The sequence below is a fragment of the Lissotriton vulgaris genome, chromosome 5 (assembly GCF_964263255.1).
Source record: "Lissotriton vulgaris chromosome 5, aLisVul1.2, whole genome shotgun sequence".
In the NCBI taxonomy this organism is placed as follows: domain Eukaryota; kingdom Metazoa; phylum Chordata; class Amphibia; order Caudata; family Salamandridae; genus Lissotriton; species Lissotriton vulgaris.
The window spans coordinates 1,314,162,583-1,314,190,112 of NC_141693.1; the positions used below are offsets into that span (position 1 = coordinate 1,314,162,583).

The 27,530-nt window shown below is 47.0% G+C and overlaps 1 protein-coding gene across 2 annotated transcripts in view; it reads right to left on the bottom strand.

The window, feature by feature from the left end:
- TAF11 (TATA-box binding protein associated factor 11) overlaps positions 1 to 27,530 on the bottom strand; it is a 338,944-nt gene that overhangs the window by 78,732 nt on the left and 232,682 nt on the right. For both annotated transcript variants that reach the window (XM_086923217.1, XM_086923218.1), the window contains exon 5: positions 1,965 to 2,061. In XM_086923217.1, the coding sequence (XP_086779343.1) occupies positions 1,965 to 2,061 (97 nt within the window). The remainder of the gene's footprint in view (positions 1 to 1,964; positions 2,062 to 27,530) is intronic.

A 27,530-nucleotide genomic window follows, 5' to 3' on the forward strand; every position in this document is an offset into this window, starting at 1 on the left:
CTTCGGTGCCGCCAACAACAAGGGGACCTCTACCACACCATATGGGCATGCGCAAACATACAAACCTACTGGTCACACATTTTCACTGAACTGGGGGAAGTCCTAGGGGTGGAACTATCGCTGGAGCCTAAGTTGGCCCTACTGGGCATGACTAACGAGGTAGACCGGCCACGCCCGCTGCTCATTTTTCTGGTGCTAGCACTGGTAGTAGCCAAAAGAGACATAGCAAAATACTGGGGGGCCACAGAGACACCAGACATTGAGGAATAGAGACGGGGGCTAGACCTTTATATGGCAGCAGAAAGGGTGACCTATAAGGCGAGAGGCTGCCCCAAAAAGTTCAGCAGAATATGGGCCAAGTGGAGACAGTATCATGGATTGGAGGGGGGGCAGTGAGGGAGTACAAAAAAGCAGAAGTTTGACAAGACTTTGAATGCCTAAACTGGCTCTTGAAGGTATGCCTTCAGCGTGCGATATACACTTGCCGCCCGACCTCCAGGGTGTGGGCTGAATGGCCGTGTGACACTATACTAATCATTACGACTCTTCCTAATATGGTTCAGCTGAAGTGCTCCTTGCAGGCTGGTATTTTCTGTGTTTCTGCAATAAAAATTTTATAAAAAAAAAAAAAGACTACACACTCTCTACTTGTATTTAGCTTGACAATAATGTTGGTATCAACATGTGCGTGTTTCGGTTTTGAAACGCCGTGCATGGGTGGTCTGACCCAATTTGCAACCAAAATTAGGTTGCTGGTGCTACTGTTCTCAAGTCATACTGTATTATTATTTAATACCCTGTTTTCTCCCACTGTCAAATGCTACTATTGTTATCCCACAAGCTTTATTTTAACTAAATCATGCAGGCTGTCCAATCTTGCACTGTGCTAGGCATTTGTATTGCTTTATGAAAGTATAGAGATCTGAAATATGGTTGGGTTTAATCTGTGGTACATAAGGCAATATGCAAAAAAGCCACAAGTATCTAAAATTAAATGCATTCATTTTCTTACAGTGTTTGCCTAACATCTGTCTACTGTACTGACTTGCAAATGGAATATTAGAAGCCCTTTAATTGTAATCATTTAGGCTACCTCAAAATTAGATTTCAAATGAACCATCAACGTTTATTCAGACCTAAAACAAGCAATCATGAGCAAAGAGAATAAACCTCATCATCTCTCAAGTAGTTTTAACAATTTCCACCAACAGATAGGAATAAACTGTGTCAAGCTTAGTGTATTTAAAACAGTAAATACTACAATAATCTATCACACGTTGCATCATTTCAAGGAGGAGCTACACTAGGTTTTCTCTATCAGCACATTTCTTAACCTTAAGTTTTCATTTTCCAGAGAATCTTCTGGTCCCGGGTTTCGTGTGCTGGGAGTTAGTGAGAGGCACATCGACCACTAAATGTGGTGATTAAGTTTGGGGAAAAACAAAGATTTGGGAAATATTTTAATGTTAAATAACATTAATTTCAGTTAAGAAGTACACACTCCCCTTTCCAAAGTGACCCGCAAATTTGCAAAGTCGAACAGATCTGTTACCCTCAAAAGACACAAAGAACCATTTATCAAATCCAAAAATGTGAAAGGCCAAATGAAATAACATTACCAGCAGCAGTTAAAAGAGTGAGAATACAGTCTATTCTTAGGTAGTAATTAATGATATAGATCAGCCAATCTCTGTTAACACACAAGTTGTATATTCCTTTATAAAGGAACTGGCGACACCAAGTTTTAAGGGTGGAGGGAGGTGCGTGGTAGGAGGGAGATCCTTTATGGTAATTTAGCTGGTCCAGGAAAACAATATTTACTGGCTCATCCCTTGTTCAATGGGTTATGTGGCCCAATTCAGCCTGATCTCTCATTTCCCAACATTCACTTTCCCTTCAAAAGCAATGACAATACAGTCTCTGCAAATTATTTGCATGGGAATTTTAGAGAGCCAGTCACTCACCTTCCTCCACGACTTCTCCCACAAAGACCTTGGAGATACCAGACATTGCGATGACCACATTCTGAGAGACCGAACAGCCTGTGATAGATTGGATCAGCTTAAAGAGAAGACAGAAATAATTCAGCAGACCATGCTTGGCACAGATGCTTACAAACAGACAAACATCCCCATTAACTGTTTCCATAGATACAGACAGAGCCCACAGATGTCCCACATATGGTAGCCATTCCAGGCATGTAGTGGTAGTGGCTATACAGGATGTGGAGGAGGAATACTGTGCCCCCCTTCGTACACAGTGTGGCATTCATACATTGCACTTGAAGGTAATCCCTGGCATAAGATTTGGACCCCAGGGCACGCAAGGCAGCACATGATCATGGGAGTTAAATTAGAACAAAGATGGTGATACAGAGGTATAAGAAGATGTAAATGGGAATATGCTGCGGTATCTGAGCTTGATTATTTTAACTGCCAAACTGATATTTCTAGTTTGGGGGTGGCAATTAGAGGGCAGAGCAATAGTGGCCTTAATAACAAGCATTGGCATAGCCAATAGGTCTCGCCTTTGGGATCTTATAAGTGTTTAGCCAAGCAACAGTTGATGTAGTTGCACCAAGGATATTGTGCTGGATAACTAAGCACTGATAAGGTCCCAAAGGCGAGACCTATTGGCTATGCCAATGCTTGTTTAGATTATATTCAGCCTCTCTCTTGGTCTCAAGACACCACCTCTGGGAAACAGTATCACTCCTGAACCAGATCGTTTGTCCTTAAATAAACTGCTGCCTACAGAAACAACATCCAAGGTAATAGTAAATCGAAAAAGTGGGTTCAAACCTCTTGGCTGCCAGTTTGCGGTAGCACAGTAAAGTTAAATGCATACCTTTACTGTTAGGGTGATAGCATTAACAAAATGTAGAGAGCTGAAAGCTTAGTTTAAATAACTGGCAGTGTTTCAAATATAAAAATGTATACATGTTTGCAAAATGTAATAATTTATGGCCATTTTTATTGCACCCTGATACTCTTTAAATACATGTTGAAGAAAGCAGGCCTGGTTTTCGATTGATGGATCTCAAATAAAATGTAGAGAAAAAATCTGCAACTTGGAAAAAAAAAACACACACAAAAATGGACAAAAGATAAACAATTTTGCTAAACAATCGTGCAATTTTAAAGAACAACATTAAATATAATTTATTGAAATCTATTTGATGCATGCCAATATTTTTAGAAAAAATAATAGAGTGATAGTCACACCATTACGGCTAACGAATAAAAAAAATTAATTAGGTGCCCAGTATTTATGTAAAGTGACCGGCAAGTCTATGACATAGCATGGGAGAAGATTTGGGACTTTACAGAGGTAGACGTAGAAACCTGCCACAGTTGCAAGGTTCTAGGTTTACTCTTAGCAATCTTTATATTTGCTCATGTGAAAAACTGCCAAGTAAGCACAAATCTACTTGTTAAAAACTTTTTTCCGTGCATCCCATAAGTTTTTTTGAGAGGGGTTGAGGGGAGGCCCATCCCATCCTGGAAGACGTTTTACTCCAGTTTTTGTCATGAGAATAGTTAAGACCTTTTCTGGGGTGGGAACAGGTTGGAGAGGAGTTGGTTACATAAATGCGTCAGTTAGGGGGGTGTACACAACCTCACAGAGGATTCAAGCCCTGAAACTACCAGTTATCGTCTACTTGCACCCCCAGAGAGTATATTTGTCCACATGAAATTCTGCATGTAAGCAAGCTCAACTTTGCGTGTGTAAGTCAAACTTCCATTTATAAATAGATTTAATAATCAGACCTATAACATGTTGACTAACAAAACTTGGCAGTTTATACAGTTGTAAAACGTAAATGTCCAGACTTTGACAGAGCACATGGATTATGCTCACAATGATTGCAAAGACAGGAACTGAGGCATAGTGAGATACAATGATCGACTAAGAATCCCATGATGTGGTCAAGAAGAGGTCAGATTGAGCTGTTGTGCTGATTAACCTAGGAACAGGACTGCTAGTATATTCTGTTTTTCTGCACAACAATGTTTTGTGAAAATGGCGTCAATGCTAAAAGTAAGTTTACCAAAGAGGTTTTCAAGACACTGCCTCAGAAACAAAAGTAAGTTAAAGAGCAATAGTACAGCTGGAACAATGATACATCATGCACACTCTTATAATCACAAATCTGGCATAACAAAGTGGTGCCATATACAAAATCCCCATCAGAAAGCTACAAGCTAGCCTAAACACAGTGCATTCATAAACAGAACCTCTGTATACACAGAAGTAGAGTGCTGGTATTTTCAGAGAGCTGATAAAACACTGTCATAATTTGATACCTCAGTGCATGGCTCCTAAAAGGAAAGTGATTTTTTTTTTTTTTTTTTAATTTTTTGAAAACCTTTATTGTGCAGTAAGGATGGTACAAATACGGGCCTACAACCGTCAGGCCGGCCACAATACGTTTATGCACAGAAGCAAACTATACGGTCCCCCAGCGCCAGCAGGTAATATAGCGTCAATTAACAGCAGTTACACTGAGCAGAATCCTGCCGCTAGGGGAAGGAGCAGTGAGGTTAAGATTTTAAGATTTTTAGTGTAAAGATAAATCAGTGAAGAATAGAACCAAGGAGTACTGAGTCCGTACATTTACTTCACCACATGGGCAGGCAGCACCAAAAAGTAACAACAGTAATAAGGAACCCCTCATCAAATCGGCAGTTCAGTACATAACATCAGGAGAGTCAGCTAGCATTTACGAACCACACCTAGTACTACCCGCACCCCCTAAACCCCTATCGCAGACTCAGGACAGAAAAAGAAAAAATCATAAAAGAAGGTCATACGTAGGCACCATAGAAAATGAACTAAAACTAAATATAACCCCCCACCCTACACACATGCAGAGGCTACGGCCTGCCCCCCCCCCCAGCAGAGTGTCTGTCGCCCCAAAAAACCCGAAATTTAGAAAGAGAAGAGAAGTAGCGAAAGGAAAGAAGGAAAAAAGAAAAGAAAAATTCACCAGTGATGGAGGGAGCAAGGAGAAAAGTCTATCCCTGGACTCCCATGAAAGAACATTGGAGGAGGAGGACCACATCGTACACGCTCGGACACCGCCGGCACATTAAACTTTCTGCACCCCAATATCAATTAACGGATAACTTCACCAGAAATCTAGCCATTGGGGAGAGTCAGAAAATAAAACGCAGCGTCGTATACACAAACCAAGTCTCTCCTTGCCTCCACCCGCCATTATATTGATGCAGCGAGGGTATCGCCTAACCCTGGCCCGATCTAGGATACATTCTGTCACCCAACCAACTTGGCAGTCTGATGCAGTCTGTGTCGACAAAGAAACATGGCCGCCTCGAGGATGGGGGAGGTGCACCACCGCAGAGGAAGCATCGCCCGTCCCTCGTAGATAGTAGTCCCATAGGAAAATGCCCTTCCAAGACATACAAGCGACAAAAGTCACGGAAGGATAAAATGAGACCGTTCAAAGAAGGAGCAGGGGACAGGGCAGGAGAACAAGCTAGCAATGAGCAGCTCAGCGAGACTGGTGCACGAGGCAGGCAGTTAGTCGAAGAACAAAGGGGAGACATTGTAGCAGCAACAGATTCGACTGGCGGCAACAAATCTTCAGAAGCCCCAGCAATGGTTCTCTCGATCGACACAGTAGCAACAGGAGATAGTGATGGGCTGACAAGCTGCAACAAAGTCAGTCCCGGCTCTTGTCGGGGGTGAACCCCCTGCATTCGGCTCTCAGCAGTGATACATGTATCCAGTGTCTTAACCAGCACAGTGTAGGTGTGCCGCATCTCCAATCGCACCTCACCCAAGATATTCATCACGTCCCTGAGGGTGCATTCCGGCTGTGCATCACGTGGTTCTTTATTCATGGAGGAAGAGTCAACTACGGTCCTCTGCGCAAAGGTGCACTCACCTCCCCAGGAGGAGGGCACCGTGCCATCTCCACAGCGCTGGTGATCAGGCATCGCCATCTTGTCAGCAGTCCACGGGGTACCAGGAGGGGGAGAAACGGGGGCCTCGGGCCCCGATCAGGAAGTAGATGTTGCCCCTGCAACAAACTGTACCCCCTCCTGTGTGCCGCGGGAGCAGAGAACAGCCGGCAGTGAGGCAGGCGGATAGGGCCGTGAGGAGCTCACCGGCAGCCAGCACAGCAATGAAGAAGTCCGACCGACAACATGGCGGCCACAAACAAAGAGAACCGTGCGAGCCCTCTAGCATTCGTGCCGGCGCTGCTCCGCGGGATCTCGGCAGGGCTGAGAACGCAGGTATGGCAAGCAGCAGACGGGTGAAAGCGCGCCCGTGTTGTAGGCAGCCGCCGCAGCAGAGTATTCGCCTCGGGGCATGCGAGGTCCGGCAGGCGCCGAGGAGCGGGCGGAGACCCGGGGCAGAGACGAGCCGCCCAGAGCTCACGACTCCGGGCGGGCGGAGAAGTCAAAAGGACACCGTCAGGATCGGCTCCGTGTCCCGCACATTCCAGGCGAAAGAAACCACAGGATAGCAGTCAGGATGTAGCGCAGGTCTCCAGAGCCGGCGGAGCCGAGCGACCACACGTCCGTTCAGGTCGCCATCTTGGCTCCTCCCCGAAAGTGAATTTTTTAATCATAAAAGTTTTCTGAAGCGTCTCGTCCCATTGACAGGCAGTTGTTTTTTTTTATTATCAATTTCCACAACCGTAATGGGGATACTGATGTTATTTAAATTATTCTTGCCCGAGGTTGGGAATGGAAAGGCATTTGGTTCCGTAGAAATTCTGGCATAAAAATGTATTAGTTAATAATTTATCTGGCTGTTGGATACCTAATTTAAAGAACAGGAAGCTTAGACCCGAGGTTTATGGTCAAGTGTTTTGCAACATTGTGTGGTTCATGAGACTCGCATCCAATTTGATTGTCACCCTCTTCAGCGTGCATGAAAGACAACACCAGTACTATTAAATATGAATGTACACAAACCAGTAAAGGACAGCCAAAGTAACATTATTCATCTACTGTCCAAATCTGTCTTCCCAATGTCAAAGAGTGCTAGTATTTAAATAAACACCAAATACAAAGGAAAAGCGGCCGTGAAAATACTGGCTCACTGAGAACAGCAAAGTGGCAGCAAAAGTGAAAATGATTGCGATCAAGGGCAGCGAACGATGCGCTTAATGAGCATGACGAGGAAAGCCATATGGCGCCTCTGCTCGTAAGCGGGCGCCCGCGCACATGCACGCAAGCTGTAGGCCGGCCATGGTAGCACTTTTTAAAGCCCTTACTAAAAGTCTCGGCAGTCCAGCGCATGCGCTGGGTCAGGCGAGACTTAAAAATGGAAAGCTATTATCTGAGGGTAAATTTTTCACAGTTCAAAATTGTATAGTAAGTCGATTTAACTATCTGTACTTTCTATGTTAAAGTCAATTTCATGAGGAAGCAAGCAGTCACCTAGCCAGAAGCACGTAGCGTTCTGTAGATGCATTTACAGTACAATATTTTGCTGTAAAATGCTGTGTTTGGCCACAATGATTTAACAATTCCCGGGGGCGGGGGAGCAAATCATAGTGCAGAAGACACATACTCCTTCGGAACAATTATAACCTGTGGCTTTTATAACCATATTCTTCAGAATAGGCACTGGAAACCGCAGCATCGGTTTACATTTTTTTATAATAAATGTTCTCTAGGAGTGACAACCCCAACTTTGAACACTCCTATAAAGGCTTAGCCTTGCTTTCTGCAACCACACATAAAAGCACTGAAAGCGAGGTTGGAAACCAACAGATAACAGGGCACTCAACAAAATCCAGGGTTAAGTTAAATAGTCTTCTTGTAAATCGGTTAAAGAGATTCCCTCCCGAGCACTCAAATAACAATATAAAGAAAGTAAATTATAAGGATGTTTAGTTCATTCAAGTCTTAATTGGCACAGTTTCCACAGTCCAGTTTCCAAAATCAAAGTAACGATATTCCGGAAATGATTATCCAACCAAATTTATTTTCTTCAAATTCATATTCATTCCAGTTAGTACATAATTTCTTCAGGATGCAGCCAACACGTGTTTCGTCGTGGACTTTGTTCTAATAATATATACAAGTGTCCCAGAGCGCCTCCCACAGAGGCAGCGAAGGCGCTTCTCCCCGGGGGTGTCAACAACGAAACACAGACCGGGGGGGGGGGGGGGGGTCGGAGAGATTCTTCCGTTTCTCTTCCCTTCCACACCGGTGCGACTCTTACTGTCTGAACGCCTCCAAGCTTTGCTGCCAGTCGACGGGACTCCGGTCCGGTGATCTCTTAAATTATCACGTCTCCGTGACATCGGCTTAATTATTATTTTCGGTTTCTTTGCTGCACTCCGAGCATTTGAGAATTCCAATGCATCTCAGAGCCTGCCCTTCACACTGAAAAACAAGAGAGAGGGTGTGTGGGGCGGGACTTAAAAAAAAGACACGGAAACGCCCCCGAATCGCGTTGTGACGGGGGAAAGAGTAATTGACAACCATCTCTTCCAATGGTTAGCCTCCATTTATGGAGCTAGCCAATGGAAGAGAGGGGCGGGACAAAGCCCCATACTGTAGATTAAAAGATTTCGCCTGCGCGAGCACTGCTGTGCAGTGCTACGGCCAGGCGAAACCTAACAAGGGTACGGGCAGGGAGGAGATCGTTCGCCAGTTGGGAGAGCCAACCACATTCACCGAATGCCAGGACAAACAAGCATTTACAATGCAACGGTCTCGGCAATATTATAGGTAGAGCTATTGGAATTGCTTATTATTTTTTTATCTTTTTTTGTATCCCTAAATAAATGGCATTGTTATTTGTATCGGCATTAGCTTTATTTTTTGCATATGTGATACCTATTGCATTAGCAGACTGAGAGTGAGGTAGTGAGATAGAGAGAGCGAGTGAGGTATTGAAATAGAGAGAGAGTGAGAGAGAATGAGGCAGTGAGATAGAGAGTGAGGTAGTAAAGAGTGAGGTAGTGAGGGAGAGTGATGTTGTGAGGTCGTGAGATATAAGCATAGAGTGATGTTGTGAGATAGAGAAAGAGATAGTGAAAGAGAGTGAAAGTGAGTTAGTGAGATAGAAGTGAGGTAGTGAGATAGAGAATGATTGAGGTAGTGAGTTAGAGAAAGAGAGTGATGTTGTGAGGTTGTGAGCTAGAGAGTGAGGTAGTGAGAGTGCGGTAGTGATGTTTTGAGAGAGAGAAGTTGTGAGATAGTGAGGTAGTGAGATAGAGTGGATTAGAGAGTTATGTAGTGAGAGATAGGTAGATAGAGAGTGAGGTAGTGAGAGACTGAAAGTGATGTAGGGAAAGAGTGAGGTATAGGGATGTTCTGAGGTAGTGAGATAGAAACAGTGAGTGAGTTTGTGAGGTAGTGAGATAGAGAGAGAGTGAGGTAGTGAAAGAGAGTGAAAGTGACTTAGTGAGATAGAAAGAGAGAGTGAGGTAGTGAGAGAGAGTGAGGTAGATAGAGTGAGGTAGTGAGACAGAGAGAGTGAGGTAGTGAAAGAGTGAGTTAGTGATGGAGAGTGTTTTTTGATGGTTGTGAGATAGAAACAATGAGTGATGTTGTGACGTAGTGAGATAGAGAAGGATTGAGGTAGTGTAAGAGAGAGTGAAAGTGACTTAGTGAGATAGAAAGAGAGAGAGTTAGTGAGATAGAGTGATGTAGTGAGTTGGAGAGAGAGAGAGAGTGAACTTGTGAGCTAGTGAGATAGAGAGTGAGTCAGCGAGAGAGTGTTGTAGTTATTTTTTGAGTGAGTGACTTGTGTTATAGTTAGGTAGTGAGAGTGATATTGAAATAGAGTGATGTTATGGAGAGAGTTAGTGAGAGAGAGAGTGAGATAGTTTTATAGATATAATTTGAGTAGTGATGTAGTTATTTTTGTTTTGTGGAAGAGTGAAGTAGATATAGAGTGAGGTAGTGTGAACTGCAAGTTGCACCTAAAACTCTAAAGCAGGTGCATCAACCCACTGAGCAAGCATAGGGCATAATTCAAATCGTTGTACAAGGACCTCATTCCTGATATAAGGATGCCCTTGCATCCAGAGAACTTCGCTTATCTGGAAAATGTCAGTGAACAGAGACATCCCTCTGAGAAGATGAAGGGAGGCTCTGGCCTTCAGGACAGAAAGCCTTATCACAGCAAGGTTTCTCCTTCACAGATAGCTGTCCGATTTTATTGGAGGAATAGGCCCCTTCCCTTTTCTACATTCTTATGCTGTGACCTATTGCATTCTTCCCATATATCGGGTAGACAGCTCTGGAAGCTGGGAGCCTGCCAGGGGAATCTGTCTTGGACCCTTAGGTTACAGATTCGAATCCAACAGAGCCGCCTCAGCCTGTCATCTGTTCAGAGTCGATACAATTAATACCATCCAAGTGTGCCATCTACAACGAGAAATGCCAATTAAACGTTCTGGTGTAAGTTGTCAAACACCTCATAAAGTAAGTTAATTAAATAAATATGATTTATAAGCTACTAATCAGCCCTTCCCTCTTTTTGTCTAGTTTCACAAGCAAAGTACGACATTTTTCGATTTATGCCCAAGTTTTACTGACACTTTCATCTTTCTTGAAATGCATAAAGAATAATGTATTCTTCCAAGGTGCTACAACTGTCAAGAGTCCCATGAGTACTTCCATGAGTAAATATTTATGCATACTGAAATATAGCACGTCGTGTGTGTCAATGCAGCATATCGGTAAATATGCATTAAAAAACGTTTTCACCGCTTGAATATCTTTAGTACATTCTGGACATAATCATCTTGCACACTACAATGGCACCGTAATGTGTACATTGAAGCATGGTTAAATCCGTTTACAAGTTCAGCTTCATGATAAAAAAAGCAGGACAGCCACTACTGCAATCGGAGGAAGACATACAAAACGGGATGGTGACGATAAAGCGGGACAGCCACTATACTGCAATCGGAGCGCACAGGACACGGACACACCGGGAAAAGGGGAACATACACGACGGGATGGTGACAAAAACACGGGACAAACAAAAAATTTAAGCAAAAAAAAAGCGGGACAGCCACTACTGCAATCGGAGGGAGACATACACAACGGGATGGCAGCCTCGTAACAATAGGATATGCTTCCCTGAGCCTGGCCTGCGGCAAAGTCTCACTGGAAACATACAAACACGCAGTCAGACCACAACAACCCGCCACTCAGAGCCTGTCTGCAAACCTGTACTACACCTGTGACTCACCGCGTGTTTGTGCGAGGAGAAAATCATGTAATGCCTAGAACGTGCATTCCATCCAAGAAGTTGCATAAAGATTTCTGCTAAAGCTTGTTTTTCGCACGAGAGCCGCATTTCCTGGTCTGGTGCTTGCAATTGCCCCATTGACCGGAGAACCTGCCACTCGTATCGCCCTTGTACATCTTGACTCACGCCTCTGTTGCTCAGGCTTATTGTTTATCTGAGGGTTGCACAAATGTTATTCACGTTTCGGGACGGAGGAGAGCTGCGGGCGGAGGGAGGGTGGACAACGGGATGGTGACGATAACAAATCGGACGGGAAAAACAAGAGCGCACAGGACACGGACACACCGGGAAAAGGGGAACATACACGACGGGATGGTGAAAAAAACACAGGACAAACAAAAAATTATAGTGACGATAACAAAGCGGGACAGCCACTACTGCAAGAAGTTGCATAAAGATTTCTGCTAAAGCTTGTTTTTTGCACGAGAGCCGCATTTCCTGGTCTGGTGCTTGTAATTGCCCCATTGACCGGAGAACCTGCCACTCGTATTGCCCTTGTACATCTTGACTCACGCCTCTGTTGCTCAGGCTCATTGTTTATCTGAGGGTTGCACAAATGTTATTCACGTTTCGGGACGGAGGAGAGCTGCGGGCGGAGGGAGGGGGGAGAACGGGACAGAGGAGAGCTGCGGAGGGGGGGGGGACAACGGGATGGTGACGATAACAAATCGGACGGGACAAACAAGAGCGCACAGGACACTGACAGCGGGAGGGGGGCGGGAAACATACACGGACAGAGGGGCGGGGTGGGGAAACATACACGGATATCGGGGCGGGGTGGGGAAACATACAGGGACAGCAGGGCGGGAAACATACACGGACAGCGGGGCGGGAAACATACACGGACAGCGGGTGGGAAACATACAAGGACAGCGGGGAGGGAGGGGGGTGAGAAACATACACGGGCAGGGGGAAGAAGGCAAGAAGACAGCAGAAGGCAGGGGGAAAAACGCAAGAGGACAGCGAGGAACGGCTTACCTTCACTGCGAAGGAAAAAAAATGGCGGCCTCAAGCTTCAGGGATTTTTCGGATTTGGGGGCGTGTTCGGTGTTCAGAAGTAGGCGTGCCTAAAAAGTGTAAAGAAGAACACCGAACACACCTCCAAATTCGAAAGGAACGGAGCCTATTTGGAGTGAAGGCTCTCTCCTCCAATGGCTGGCCTCCATTTAGGAAGCCAGCCAATGGGAGAGAGCCAAAATTAGAGGCGGGATGAAGAGCCCCTCTAAGAGACATAAGATCTCGCTACCTCCGGTTCTGATGAACCGGATAGTACCGAGACCTAAAAAGGGGCGGGACTTAAAAAAAGACCCAGAAACGCCCACGAATCGCTTTGTGACGGGGGAAAGAGTGATTGACAACCATCTCTTCTAATAGCTAGCCTCCATTTATGGAGCTAGCCAATGGAAGAGAGAGGCGGGACAAAGCCCCGTACTGTCTAACATAAGATTTCGCCTGCGCAGTGGAAACCAGGAGAAACCTAAAATGCAATAGGTCTCGCCTTTCATTAAGTTAAATCCATTTGCTTTGCTATACAATACCATTAGCAAAGCAAATGGCTTTAACTTAATCAATGGCGAGAACTATTGCATTTTCAATGCTTGTTTAATCTGCTTGTGTGTGCTTCCTGAACTCTGTTTTTTAGTTTTGAGCCTCTATAAAATTACATGTACAGGTCTTAAGTGTTCTTACTATTTTAAGAAACGGCTACAGTTCAGTGTTTCAACCCATCAAACCCCACAAGTCCGTTTAACGTGCATGTGGCATTCCTATCCCAAGGCTACTCAACCCACAGAGAGGTGTGGCAAAGCAGCCAGAGCTGCTGACTCCAGAGCACGGGCTCACGGTTCGACCCCAAGGGCAGCTCAGCATCATGTGTAATAGCTCACATGATCTCCCCGATGGCCTCCAGCGCCTTGAAACCTTAAGGGGTGTTACGTTTGCGCTTCACAAATGGGAATTATTACAACCCATCAGCCAGCTCGTAGTCTGAATTAGTGGGCCTGTATTTGTGAAGTTCCAGCACCTGTATTGTGCTGACAGTGGCCCCAACAGCTTCAGTCTCCCGATGATATTTGAGGCTTCTAGTGAGGCTGCAATCTCATGGCCCTACAAGCAGCAACTGCTAGCCATAGTCTCCTACATGGGACACATAGAACAAATGCATTCCTGTCCTCTTTCCCGGTCCATAACCTCCTACCTATCCTCCTGTGGAGATTTAGGAGGATAACAAGGGGCTGTTTTGTCTGAACAGGCCGAGTGAGTGCTGGCATCTGAAGAGGAGAGAGCTTTTCCCCTCTTTAAGAGTGCTATACTTTCTGGTGAATATACTGCACGTCTGCGGTACAGAACTTTGAAGAGAGAGTGGTCCACACAAAAGTGCGGTGTTCTTCACTTCGCTAGAGTCTGATCAGACACAAATTGCTCTAGAGTCAGACAAGCCCGGAAAGTGGGGCTGCTGACCCTTTGGTTTGGGTTTTTCAACGCAGTTTGTGGTAACTGTAGCGCGCAACACTGGAGGAAAAGCACATACTCGCCCCTTCCCTTTTGAGGCGTGTCCAGAAAAGCTGGCGTAGCATGCGCCACAGAGCGCATAGAGAGCCCCCTACGAGGGGCAGTTTGCTTCTGTGATCTAACCTCCGTCTGTGATGAAACAAGCTTTCAAGGCGGAGGGGGCCAGCTGCTGCTGTCCTGATAGCGAGGGGAGGGGCTGCAGTGCCTAACCTTGTTTTGTTTTCGAGGAGCGGGTGGCTCTTCTGAGGTGGCGCACCTGGGCCCTACATGTGTACAGCATTAGTAGGGACAGAGAGCAATTTCAAAGAAGGAGTAGTTTCTTTTCTGTAACTCCAGTTCTGCAGTAGGGGTATCTCTGTTATAGTCATAATCTAGTGAATAGTCCCGCCCATGTGCGTGGACCCCGGAGCAATCAAAAATAATCTCTTAAAGTGTCGAAAAAATGCAGAACTGCACAGACACTTAGGAGAGAATTTAAAGACATTTAATGCAGCCTATAAAAAGGTCACACTGTCCAGTACTTCAACTAGAAATTCCACCAAAAATCCACAAAACAGCAAAGCCTGTCCAGATTTCCCTTGCCTTCAGCAGAAACCCTCTGGAATGATAGAGAGGAAGACATGGACAGACAAGCCCCATAGGCTGCCATTATGTGGCTCAAAACAGGATACTGTGCCTTTAAGAGAACTTTCCAGAACTTCACAGTATCCCAGAATGCACTGCAGGTCCCTTTTACTTTCAGTTCTTTTTGAAGGCGTAACACGCCAGACCTGTAGCATTCCTTACATGAATATCTCTCCGCCGGGGAGGAGGGCGGGCGCTTATGACTATAACAGAGATACCCCTACTACAGAACTGGAGTTACAGAAAAGAAACTACTCCTTCTGTAGTAGGGGATCTCTGTGTATAGTCATAATCTAGTGAATAGAATGGCAAGCCCATCCCCACACCAAAGCGGCGGTGGAGAAAAGAAACCAACACCACTACTGTGCGAACAAATTCCGCAGCGAAGCCTGTCCAACCTGAGCATCTGCCCTGGCATCAGTGTCCAGACAGTAATGCATAGCAAAGGTATGAACCGACTTCCAAGTGGCGGCCTTGCAAATTTCTGCAATCGGCACATTACGGAGCAAGGCTGTAGTGGCAGCTTTGCCCCTGGTGGAATGAGCCTTAGGCTTACCTCCTAAGATCTTATTAGCTTTCTGGTAACACAGCTGTATGCAGGACACAATCCACCTAGAGATGGACTGCTTAGAGGTCGCAAGACCCGTCCTGACCGATCCATAATTGATAAACAATTGGTCTGACCTACGAATACCTTTGGTCTTATCCAGATAAAATTTTAACACCCTCCTAACATCCAGGGAATGTAGAGACCTTTCCGCTGGAGATGAAGGGTTCTGAAAAAACGTAGGCAAAGTTATAGTCTGGTAGACATGAAAATCAGAAATAACCTTGGGAAGAAATTTAGGGTGAGTACGCATAACAACCTTAGCAGCATGAAACACAGTATAAGGTTCATTGCAACACAACGCCTGAATTTCACTCACCCTGCGGGCCGATGTAATGGCCACGAGGAACGCCGCCTTCCAGGACAGGTGCTGCAACAAAGCCTTATGAATGGGTTCAAAAGGCTCCTTCATCAAACCGGACAGCACCACATTCAATTCCCATGAAGGTGAAGGAAGCCTGACAGGAGGGAACACTTTCTTCAAGCCTTCCAAAAAATCTTTGATCACAGGGATCTGGAAGAAGGAAGTCTGTGAAGGGCTTTTCCTGTAGGCAGTCAATGCAGCGAGATGAACCTTAATGGAACGAACATTAAGGCCAGACCGCGCCAGATGCAGAAGGTAAGGAAGGATGACATCTTCCTTGCACGTCGTTGGGTCAAAGTTCTTGGACACACACCAGATACAAAACCTCTTCCACTTGTAAGCATAAGAAGTCCGAGTGGAAGGTCGCTTAGACTCCTTCAGTATGTCCATGCAATCTTCGGGCACATTCAAATGGCCATATTGCACTATCTCAGGAGCCATGCCGCCAAACTCAAGGATGAGAGGTTGGGGTGCAACATCTGCCCCCCGAACTTCGTGAGACGGTCCGGCCTGGACGGCAGCCATATGTGCGGAAGGAGAGACCGTTGGAGAAGGTCCGTGAACCACCACTGCCTGGGCCATTCCGGGGCAATCCGGATCATCAGTGCCCTGGACCAGGACAACTTGATGAGCACCGCTGGAATCAGGGGAATGGGCGGAAAAGCGTAAACAAAGCTGTTCGACCAGTTGATCCAGAGTGCATTCCCCAGCGTCCCTTGCTGGTAGTACCTGGAGGCGAAGTCTCTGCATTTGCTGTTTTCGGCGGTGGCGAACACATCTACGTCTGGAGTCCCCCACCTTCCGAAGACTTCTCCTAGTACGTCGTCGTTTATGACCCATTCGTGGTTTTCCTGAATCAGTCTGCTCAGTGCGTCCGCCTGAACATTATGCACACCTGGTAGATGGGTAGCAGTTATCGTCAATCCTCTGGCCAGAAGCCAGTGCCAGATTGTTTGCGCCTCCCGAGACAGGGTGCGCGATCTCGACCCCCCTGCTTGTTGAGATAATACATCGTGGTCGTATTGTCCGTCTGTACAAGCAGAGAGTTGGTCTTGAAGGACGGATGAAAGGCCTTCAGCGCCAAGTGAACAGATACGTGGACTCCATCTGAGACCACGTTCCTTGAATCTGTAAGTCTCCTGAATGCGCTCCCCAGCCGTGGAGTGAAGCATCCGTCACGATAGTCTGAGTAGGAATGTCCTTGTGGAAGGGAACCCCTCTGAGGAGATTCTCCGCTGAACACCACCACTTCAGAGACTGAAGAGCATGTAGAGACAGCCATATCTTGTCGTCCCAAGATCCTTTCCTCTGGTCCCATTGGTCCTCCAAGCACTCCTGCAGAGGTCTCATGTGTAGTCGTGCATGAGGAGTGAGGAAGATACAAGAGGCCATCGACCCCAGTAGAGAAGACACCGTCCTCACTGTTGTAGATGGAGTGGTCATAAGAGCCTGAGCCTTCCGAAGGATCGATCGCCGTCGCTTCTCCGAAGGAGACACGCTTGCTGACAGCATATTGAGGGTGGCTCCCAAGTACTGAATGCACTGGACCGGGATCGGGACAGACTTGGACATGTTGATGTGCAACCCAAACTTGTTCAAGAGAACGCACGTCTTCTGGAAGTCTGCTTGAGCTTCCGAGAAGGAGGAGGCCTTGATCAACCAATCGTCCAGGTACGGGTAGACAAAAACCTTGTTCTTCCGGAGGTGTGCCGCTACCACTGCCATGCACTAGGAGAATGTCCTGGGCGCAGATTTCAGCCCGAATGGCAGCACTGTGTATTGATAATGGTTGGTGCCGACTTGAAATCGCAGAAACTTCCTGTGTTTGTACGCGATGGGTACGTGGAAGTACGCATCCTGTAGGTCTATGGCACAAAGCCAGTCCCCCTGTTGCAACTGAGGAAAAATCCGATGCAACGACAGCATGCAAAACTTTTCTCTGCGAATCCACTTGTTTGCCTGCCGCAAGTCCAGAATGGGCCTGAACTCGTTCTTGTCCTTCTTGCGAAACAGGAAGAACCGGGAGTACAGACCTCTTCCTCTTTGAGACAGAGGTACGTCTTCTATCGCCCTTTTCCTTAACAGGATATCGGCCTCCGTCTGGAGCTCGCGCAGTTGATACTGCGAGCTGACCAGAGGGATCGCTGGAGGAGGGCTGATGAACCGAAGACTGTATCCATTGCAAACAATATTCAGCACCCACTTGTCCTGAGTAATACGCTTCCCCCCACCGGAGCGGGTAACGGATGAAGGGCAAGTAACCGCTCAGGGTCGAGACCCGGCCGGGCCCTTGTTCGCGGTAGAGGACTGCTGTCCCCCTCTACCCTTCCGACGTTTCTGGAAGGGTCTCCGAAACTGCTGCTGTTGTTGCTGCTGCTGTCCCGAAGACTGCCCCCGTCCTCTTCCTTGTGCGCCGTAGCGCCTCTGGAAATGCCTGAAGGATTTCTTCTCTTTGGGCTTCTCCAAGCCCACAGCCGTAAGGGTCTCCGCCTCCGCCTTCTTGCGGGCCATCTCATCATCTGCATGTTTTCCGAACAAAGTATCCCCGGAAAAAGGCAGGTTGGCCACCCGCTGCTGGGCCTCCGGCTTGAGTGACGTTAGCCGGAGCCAAGCATGTCGTCGTTGATTGATTCCATGGCAGTAACCATGGGCAGTCAACAAGGAGACATCTGCAGCTGCGCTGATGACCTGATTGGACACCAGCATCCCTTCATTGAGGATCTCCTGGAAGTCCTCCCTCTTGTCTCTCGGTAGCAGTTCCACGAACTGTTGCAGGGAGTCCCACAGAGCCCGGTCATAACGTCCCAGCAGAGCTGTATCACTGGACGCCTTCATGGCCGTAGACGCGGTCCCACATGCCTTCCGTCCAGCTGAGTCGATCCATCTACTCTCTTTATCTGGAGGCACAGTGGAGGACGGGGAGGCAGAGTGTAGCTTCCTGGCCGCCGTCACTATCACCGAATCTGGTACCGGGTCAACTCTCAGAAAGGCAGGATCCGAATCCGGGGCCCTGTACTTCTTCAGAAGTCGGGACGGAGCGGCCTTCACCACAGCCGGAGTGAGGAACAGCTCCTCTGTGGGTTCCTTCAATCCAGGTACTAGCAGAAGCAAAGGGCGAGACAGATGCCTCTTGTGGAGCGTCTCAAATATCACTGAAGTTGAAGGTGTAGGAGCCATCACAGCGATAGCCAACTTCTCAGCCCCCCTCAGGAGGACCTCCTAGAAAGTGGCAATGTCATCTACTGGAGAAACCCTGGTCTCGGGGGAGTCCGACAAGGTCGGGGAGTAGGAACAGGTCCTGGAAGAGTCCGATCGGGACCTCGACCCCAGCCTCCTATGGAGACGCCTTGATCTGGTGGAGGATCTATGACGACTCCTCGATCGTCCTCTCCGTCCGGAGCGTGAACGTGACCTCCTCGGCCGAGGGCGGTCAACCGGGTCTACCGGTGCGGGTGACTTGGGCTTGGACGGAGCCTTCGGTTTAGGCGTACCCTTGGGAGGTGTAGGAAGAGCAGGCAGCGAAGCAGACCTCGGTGGAACTGGAGGTGGCTTCACTGGCAACCCTGGTCCAGGGTGCGGCGGAGGCAACGGAGGAGGAGTAGGGTTCCTCGGAGGGAGTCCCCTTGGTAACGGAGGAGGGGGAGACACCTTCCCCGACGGGGTACACACCTCGGAATACACCGAGCCCGGTGATTCTCCACCTCTACCAGCCTGGGACGTTGGCGAACTTCCCACAGCATCAGGCCTCTTTCCCCCTCTCTTCGACGTCGCGGAACGGCGACCAGACGGCGAGCGCCGGCCTTCCGACGTCGATCGCCTTCTCTTCGGCGACGAACGCTTTCGCCTCGACTGCGATCTTCTACGCCTCGACGGCGACCTTCTGCGCCTTGACGGCGATCGTCGGCGCCTCGACGGCGATCGACGACGCCTCGACGTCGTTCTTCTGCGCCTCGATGGCGACCGTCTGTGCCTCGACGGCGATCTTCCATGCCTCGACGGCGACCTGCCATGCTTCGACGGCGATCGGGGTTTCGATGGCGACCTGGGCTTTGACGTCGACCCGTGCTTCAACGGCGACCTGTGCCTCGACGGCGACCTGGACGACGAGGATTCCCTCGACGTCGAACGCCTCCTCTTCGCCGACGGCGAACGGCGGTTTCACCTCGACGGCGAGCCCAGGGCCTGTCGACGCCGAAAGCTTGATGCCGACGTCGACGCGGACGACAAAGAAACAGTCACAGGGGACTTCGAAGGTCTGGTAACATCCCTCGACACCGAGCGGCGACGCCGTTTAGTCTCCGACGACAGGGAGCAGACCGTAGTCATCCCTCTCGACGCCGTAGTGGGCGCAACAGACCCCGGCGGAGAATGGTGGCGTTTGCTGGCCTTCCTGCCCCTGGGGAGCCCCCCAGAGGCCTCAGCATGGGCAGAAGAAGCACCTCCAGACCCACCTTGTGCCTTCAATCTTCTTTCCTCGAGGCCCTGAAGTCTGATCTTCTTCCTGTCCTTCAGGGTCCTGCCAGAGAAGCCTTGGCATATCACACACTCCTCAGGGATATGTGAAGAAGGAAGGCAGAGGATGCACACCTCATGGGGATCTGATTTGGCCTTCTTCCTGGAGCACTCCGGACATTTATCGAATAAAGCAGGCATATTCGACAAAAAACAGAGTGCAAAAGTCAAGGAGAAAAAGCACCAAAGTACAATAAAGCACTTAACTTGAGAAAAAGCTGTGAAAAAATCACCAAAAACCCAAAAAAGGGAGAGCTCAATGCTCCAGGGTCCTGCTAGCAGGAGCCGGAAAAAAGAACTGAAAGTAAAAGGGACCTGCAGTGCATTCTGGGATACTGTGAAGTTCTGGAAAGTTCTCTTAAAGGCTCAGTATCCTGTTTTGAGCCACATAATGGCAGCCTATGGTGCTTGTCTGTCCATGTCTTCCTCTCTACCATTCCAGAGGGTTTTTGCTGAAGGCAAGGGAAATCTGGACAGGCTTTGCTGTTTTGTGGATTTTTGGTGGAATTTCTAGCTGAAGTACTGGACAGTGTGGCCTTTTTATAGGCTGCATTATATGTCTTAAAATTCTCTCTTAAGTGTCTGTGCAGTTCTGCATTTTTTCGACACTTTAAGAGATTATTTTTGATTGCTCCGGGGTCCACGCACATGAGCGGGACTATTCACTAGATTATGACTATACACAGAGATCCCCTACTACAGAATGCCATTTATAACCGAGAAAGGCAGCGCAGCACGTTTTTTCAATTCCATACATAAGTGAATAGAGAACACAAACTTACAATGGCGTTCTGTTGTGCGAAAGCTTGGCTGTTTTGAATAAAAGGAAACAATACCGGGCAGTGGATTTGGAAGCCGCTCCGGCACTTAAGAGTTTCACTGTATCTAAAGAGCCACCCCCCAGTGTGCTGCGGGTATGCATCTTGTTATACAAACCATTGCTCTACATTCTTGCACCCACAGCTGCTATCATCTACCCTGCGACTTTGGGGTGGGGGCTCTCTGAACTTACCTGGGGGGGGGGCCCTGTTGGATAGCACTTTTGGAGGTGTCACCCGCAAAAGTATATCATACATGATTAATATTTCATGTTTTTAATGTTCAATGTCGTGCTATCTCGGAGCTCTCCGAAAGTAGTTCAAGTCCTCATGTTTGTATGAAAAAACACTACAAACAAAAAACACGACATACGCGTTTTTCTGTAGTTTATACGCACAAAAACTTGTGGACTTCTCGTGAGAGCTATGTGTAAGCTATATGTCCACAGGTCCCGTAGGTTAATATTTCTGGGTGGTCGATTACCCCTTTCTTATCAGTAAGACGACACCCACTTCCAGAGATATTTCACTCATGGGCAAACATTAGGATAGTTCAAACCCCAGCTTCCCATGTATACCATGAGTTTAATGCGTCAAAATTAGTGTACTGGTAAAAAGAGTTGCCTCTCTCCATTTTGATCACCACTAGATGCCGAAATAGGAACAACATCAAACTTTTATATAACACAGGCCATGCACCCATATCTTTAATAATTGTCTCCATTGTCGATGGTGCTTACTTAATCGACCTTTATAAGATGGAAATCTTAGAGCAGCTTCCACTTATCTGAACCTTATAAGCAGGGTAAGCCGGTCACTGCTCAGGGCGCTCACTGTGCTATCCCAGGGCTCAGAGGGTGATTAAGTCGAAACAAGCTCCTTCTTGGCAGATAGAATGCATTTTGCTGCCAACCATGCTCTGCCTTCAACTAATTGCAGCATGTAGCAAGGTAAGTGGATGCGCAGGTGACTAAACACGGTCTGCCTGCACATTATATAAAACGCACAGTGCAGAACTATGCAAGATACGCCCTTGTGCGAGACGTGGATTTGTTTGTAAAAGTGATGAGTCCATTTATATTTAGCATTTTACAGAGGTAATACAAGCGCCTGCTGGGGAGGCTTAATTTCCATGTTATGACCAGTACGGCTCCCGCTCGAGATGTGCCCCCTCCCTCGCCTTCCCACCGCCCCCACCCCCGCTTTCCTTTTCCCATGACCTGACCAGTGCTTCAATTCTTTTTGGGAAGTCTTGACATACATTTGTGTCAATAGCAGACCTGTTTTACTGTGAGCAGGCAGCTTGTGAAATCTCCCCCAGGACAACCTATTTTTTGCAGTTGGCTGCCAAATTCTCCCTTAATGCAGATCTTTGTTTTCCTTTCTCTCAGTTCGGTTTAACAAGAACCCGTGGAACGGCGACAGAACCAGGACAGACAGAAATAACAAGCAGAAGAGCACGGGCAGGCTCCCGTTCACATAAGCAGCCGCCGCTGTAACCGGGAACCCGTGAAATGGCGACAGAACCAGGACAGACAGAAATAACAAGCAGAAGAGCACCAGCACTCTCCCGTTCACCTGAGCAGCCGATGCAGGAACTGGTTGCTCCATCATGTTCATGCTCCAAATCCTCGTTTTTTTTCACTCTGTAAGATTGGGCCTAAGCCCCGCCACCTCGTGCGAGGGCGGCGGGAGGGTGCCAATAGAGGAAGCGAGCAGACTGGCTGAGGGAGTGGGCAGCAAACAAGCTGCACTGCAGATGACTTCTTGTCTTTATCGGGCCACCTGTTTAAACACATGGCCCCATAAGGATAAGGAACCTTTTGCGACAGGAGGAAGGTTGACGAGCCTGTCCAAGTGGGCCTTCTCAAAAACAGAAACGTTAACGTCACAAAAAGCTCTTTCCCAATGGTTGGCCACCATTTAGCATAAACAGTGAAGCCAGCCAATGGGAAAGAGGGGCAGGGCTTAAAACCCTTTACTAAAAGTCCTCCAAAACATAAAATCTCGCAGAGCGAGCTGCGCATGTGCGCAGCAACGCTAGCCGAGACCTAAAAAGCACTAAAGCCTATAACATCCGCTGTCTGCCACTAAAATTATTGACCAAACTAGTGGGCCTAGAAAATGCATAGTGCGCAAAAATAGTTTACACATATAATGCAGAGTAACGGATCTCTAACACTCCAACTTAAAACCCCTGTTCTAAATCTAAGGTTATATGATGCCTGCTTCGGATTTGGGAGGATGATTCAGACCAGTATAGAATGATATAAAGGTATATTAGGATCGTATATAGTGTTTTATAGCCAGCTACAGGCCCTGAGTGCACCGGCATAATGAATGTCTGATAGGGAGATCTTCAGCAAGGTCTTTCCTCCTGGTCTTTTCCAGTTGTTTTATCTGGTTCCACTGGGCCTCTGGACTCGCCCTCAGGGAAAACAAACCGGAGAGAGGCCTTAGTAATCAGGCTTAAGAGAAGGGTTTGGAGCACCACACCATATGGTCTTCGTCCCGTCAGGAAAGAGAGGGTCACCATCCATAGTGTACCACTGCTATAACCTCATTTCTTGGTTGTTCCTATGGTGGTGGCATCATACATACAGGTATCCCACCACCGTGCTCTGGGCTGTTCAAAGGTCTCCCTGCTCCCCTTTTCCTGTGATTGTGAGATGTGGGCAGGGAAATAGAGGACAATTGCTCTGACACACACAGAGCGGCATGTTTAGCAGCTCCCTGTGTGTCAAAGCAATGCCCGCTCCCACAGGAGGTGGGGAGCAGGTAAGGACAGTGGGGGCCCGAGGCTCCCCTCTGCGGTCCCCAACAGAGGGAATTGGGTACTCTGGGTGGGACCAAGGTATCCAGAAAAAAAGGGGATCGGATCACAGGTGCTGAAATCGACCCAGGAAAGGGGGACGCGCACACCTCAATGTGTGCGAATTCCCCCCTATTACATGTAGGCACAGCTCCAGAAGATGGGGTCCCAGGGCCGAAATAAGCCCAAGTAGGAGGGGCGCACTCCCCTATGTAACATTTTTTTTGTTTTTTTTTATAGAAAAAACAGGTGGGGTGGGGGGTGGATGGGATCCCAGAGGGCCAAAATAGGCAGGAGAGGGGGGCCACATGCTCCCCCCTCCACCATTATAACAAGCATTTGCAATGCAATAGGTCTTGCATTAGGAAAGTTTGAGCTATTTGTATTGTAAATGACCCAACTTTTTATTTTTGCGTTGGGTTTAAAAATAGGGAAATTAATAGCTTTGTAATTTACAATGCCAATATTTTCAACTTTCGCAAATGTGAAACCTGTAGCATTTGTAATGCAATATGTGTTGTATTTACGTGACTTAGATGTTTTGATATTATAAATTACAATGGCTTTTATTTTTTTAATATTTAATACTTAAATAAAAGTTATGTAATTTATAATGGCAATAGCTTAAAATGTTGTAAATAACTTTTGTGAAGATTATGTTCAGTGTATTTTATTGTGACGAAAATCCAAGAACTGAAGTGAAATATTAACATCTTTTTGTGACATTTGTAATAAAGCTTGAAACATTGAGAGAACATATTTAACCAGTTGATGTTGAATGGTTGCACAGATTGATGCTGTGGTAGCGCTGATTGATGTTGTGGTGCCGACGAGCGATGCAGTGGCGTTCAGTGATGGCGATAGATAGAGTGAGGGCGATAGATAGATAGGTAGACAGACAGGTAGACAGACAGACAGATAGATAGTCCTGAAGATCTATACTACCCTACTTAATGATAATCAAAACTTTCTCTAAGTTGAGAGAGAAAAGGAAACAAGAGCTGGGGAGGTTAGAGGATGCAGACTGGGGGGAAGCTTGTAAATATCTAAGAGAGGTGGCCATAAGGGCCAGGTTTTGCTTGGTCTAACTGGAAATATTACATAGGGCCTGGAGTTGTCCATGGGGACAGGGATATTGAACGGGAGCGAGGAGAAGAATAGTTATGATTATTGAGAGAATCCACAGAATGTACCCTTCAACTAGTGGCTCTGATTATCAAGGGGAGGGAGACGGTAGCAGACCCACAGCCAAAAATGCACTCCATTTTTGTAATGAGGCTATGATGGTGGCTAGGAAGGATATAATTAGATCCTGGGGATGCACTTCCGTTCAGACGTTGGAGTAATGGTGGGAGTCTAATATGAACTGTTGCAAGCAGGCAGGGGAACTGGTGTTAAGAGTGAGGATGCCCCAAAAATGTAATGAAATATGGGGTCCATGGAGGTACGTAAGGGGGGACCTTGAATGACGTTAGTTAAAGTAAGGGACGGTTGCAATACGTTTATGGAAGGAAGTATCTTCTCCGCTCGGCCTGGGTTATAGTTTGTAAGTCAAGAGGGGGCAGGGAATAGCCTTATTAAGAGACATATGCACCTGCTAGGCACTGCAATTCTGGATACGGAGTTTTACCTGATCTGTCAGTGGCAAAGTTACATATATAAAGTTGTTGTATTCATGCTATAATGGGAAAAATACTTTAAACATTTTTTTAAAGGGAGCTTGACACCAAGCTGCAGCAGTGCTCATTATTGAACATTCTGAAGTAGGGCAGAGAAGAGAAATGGGGTGGCAGAGGTTGTGGGAGCAAGTGAATAAGCATGACTGGGCTGTAAGGTTTACACAGAACCTAAGAAAGAAGCAAGAAATGCACTCTTGGAGTACTAACTGAACAACGAAAGTAAGGAAAAAAGAAAAATAATAAGATGTCAGCAGTGGAAGGATAACATTCAGTCAATCAAAAGGGAGGGCAAAGAAGAAATGCTTCAGAGGTGGGACAAACATAAGAACAGGAAGGAAAGTCGTAAAATAAAGCGCTAAGGAATGCGATAGATATGAAAAGCCACACAATTATAAGCAAGGGCTGATCGAATGTAAACATCAGTGCAGTGCTATCTGCAAAAGGCAGGTGAAGCGGTCTGTAGCACAGTCAAGCAATAAATGATATTACTTCTTTCACTTCGTTCATATTTCATGAGTCAATTCCTTTCTTACTGCAACTCGCACAACCAACCAACCAACCCTTGCCACCTATTCAGGATTAAAAAAGCAGACCATAGAATTGAGCTAGAGATGCTATACATATACTCTGCAAGATGTTTCGCTTCCATTTTCCTTTCCTAGCGGACCCTACGGATCAAGCTTTTATAATGAGCCTTGTAAGGACTGTTGCAAACAACAAGTGCTTCCATAGCAAAACATTTTTAACGTAATAACTGAAAGATAACTCAAACCCGGCATTGTTTTGTGGCCCGAGAAAAAAAGTACACAAATTTGCGATGTACCCAGATCGTGATAACTTAAGGATTAAAACACTTTTAAAATGGAGACCGTAAACTCGCATAGCAATCATCTGCCTGGTTTAAGTATTGTTAACTCCTTGGCTGTGTTCTGTTTTCAACAGCTGCTTATGCAGGAGTCCAGACAGGTCACTACCGGGGACTTCGCTTCCTTCACACTTAAATAAAACTTCTCCCCGACAAGATGACTCAGCAAATTGAGTATTGGCATCTGACATCTGGTATGATCTGTAGATCGCGAGTTCATACCCAATTTCACCTTTTTATCCTACGGCTTCTAAAACATTTTATATCACAATAATGCCTGCTGGTAACACCACTTACAACCGTGTCCAGGGGACCGTTAAAAACACAAGGTGGTAAAAAACAGTAAATAAACATACGTCAACACAGTCGTCAGGATTAAAAAACAAGGCATAACAAAGTGCATTGTGCCATAAATAAAATGTTACTCACAGCTGTCGCTTAGCCTGACTGCAGAATTAAACAAGCCGTGAGCGTGCACATCCTGAAACTGGAAGTTCAGGAGCGTCAAGCCTGTCATGGGACGGGACTTCCGTCTCCTGCAGGAAGACCGCGCCCACGGAGTGGCTGGCCCAGAGGAGCAGTGGTGACGCGGGGCTCCCATACCTGAGGGAGAGCCCCGCGGAGGCTGCAGAAGTCTGGAGTGGCGCCGATGCGGTGAGTGGGGCTTAGTTGTACTGTGGGTGGCGGCGTGTGTGTGTGTGTGTGTGTCTCTGTATGAGTGCGCTTTTGTGTGTGTGTGTGTGTGTGTGTGTGCGCTTGTGTGTGTGTGTGTGTGTGCGCTCGTGTGTGTACATGCGTGTGTGTCTGTGTGTGCGCTCGTGTGTATGTGCGCTCGTGTGTACGCGCGCTCGTGTGTGTGTGCGCTCGTGTGTGTGTGCTTGTGTAATGCAAAGTGAAAGCAGGGGGGTGTGGCTGTGTGTGTGTTGGCAGTTACTGCATGCGGGAAGTGCATGAGGCTTGCAAGGGAGACAGGAGATGGGCACAGCACGTAACTGTATGTGGTGAACGCACACGTGCCCCAGTCCGGCCTGCAGCCTACGCGTGCCCATCTCCTGTCTCCCTTTCAAGGCCCTTGAAAGCAGAGTCGACAGCTATAGGTCTCTCTGGCGACAGCGCTTTTGCGCTGTGTCACCAGGTGCGAGACCTAAAAATGTACATATAAATGTCGGGCTCGTTCAATCACGTCATATGGTGTTGAATATATCTTTTTCTCTGTTATTTAAAACCAAAACGTGGCAATAAATTAGCTTTAATGCTCGTCACATTTTATTGTATTCAATTCAACTAAAATTGTAATATTTTTTCTTTTCTCTATATTGTGTATGCTATGCCTTTTCAGGTTAGGAGAGGTATGCAGTGATATTTTAATGAATACTATTTTTGTATAGCATTATGTAGGTTTGAGTTTTGCACAGTTTGCACATAGTCTGCATGGTTCAGCTTCATCGTCCCTAGGGGAAGCGTTGATTGGTTGTGTAA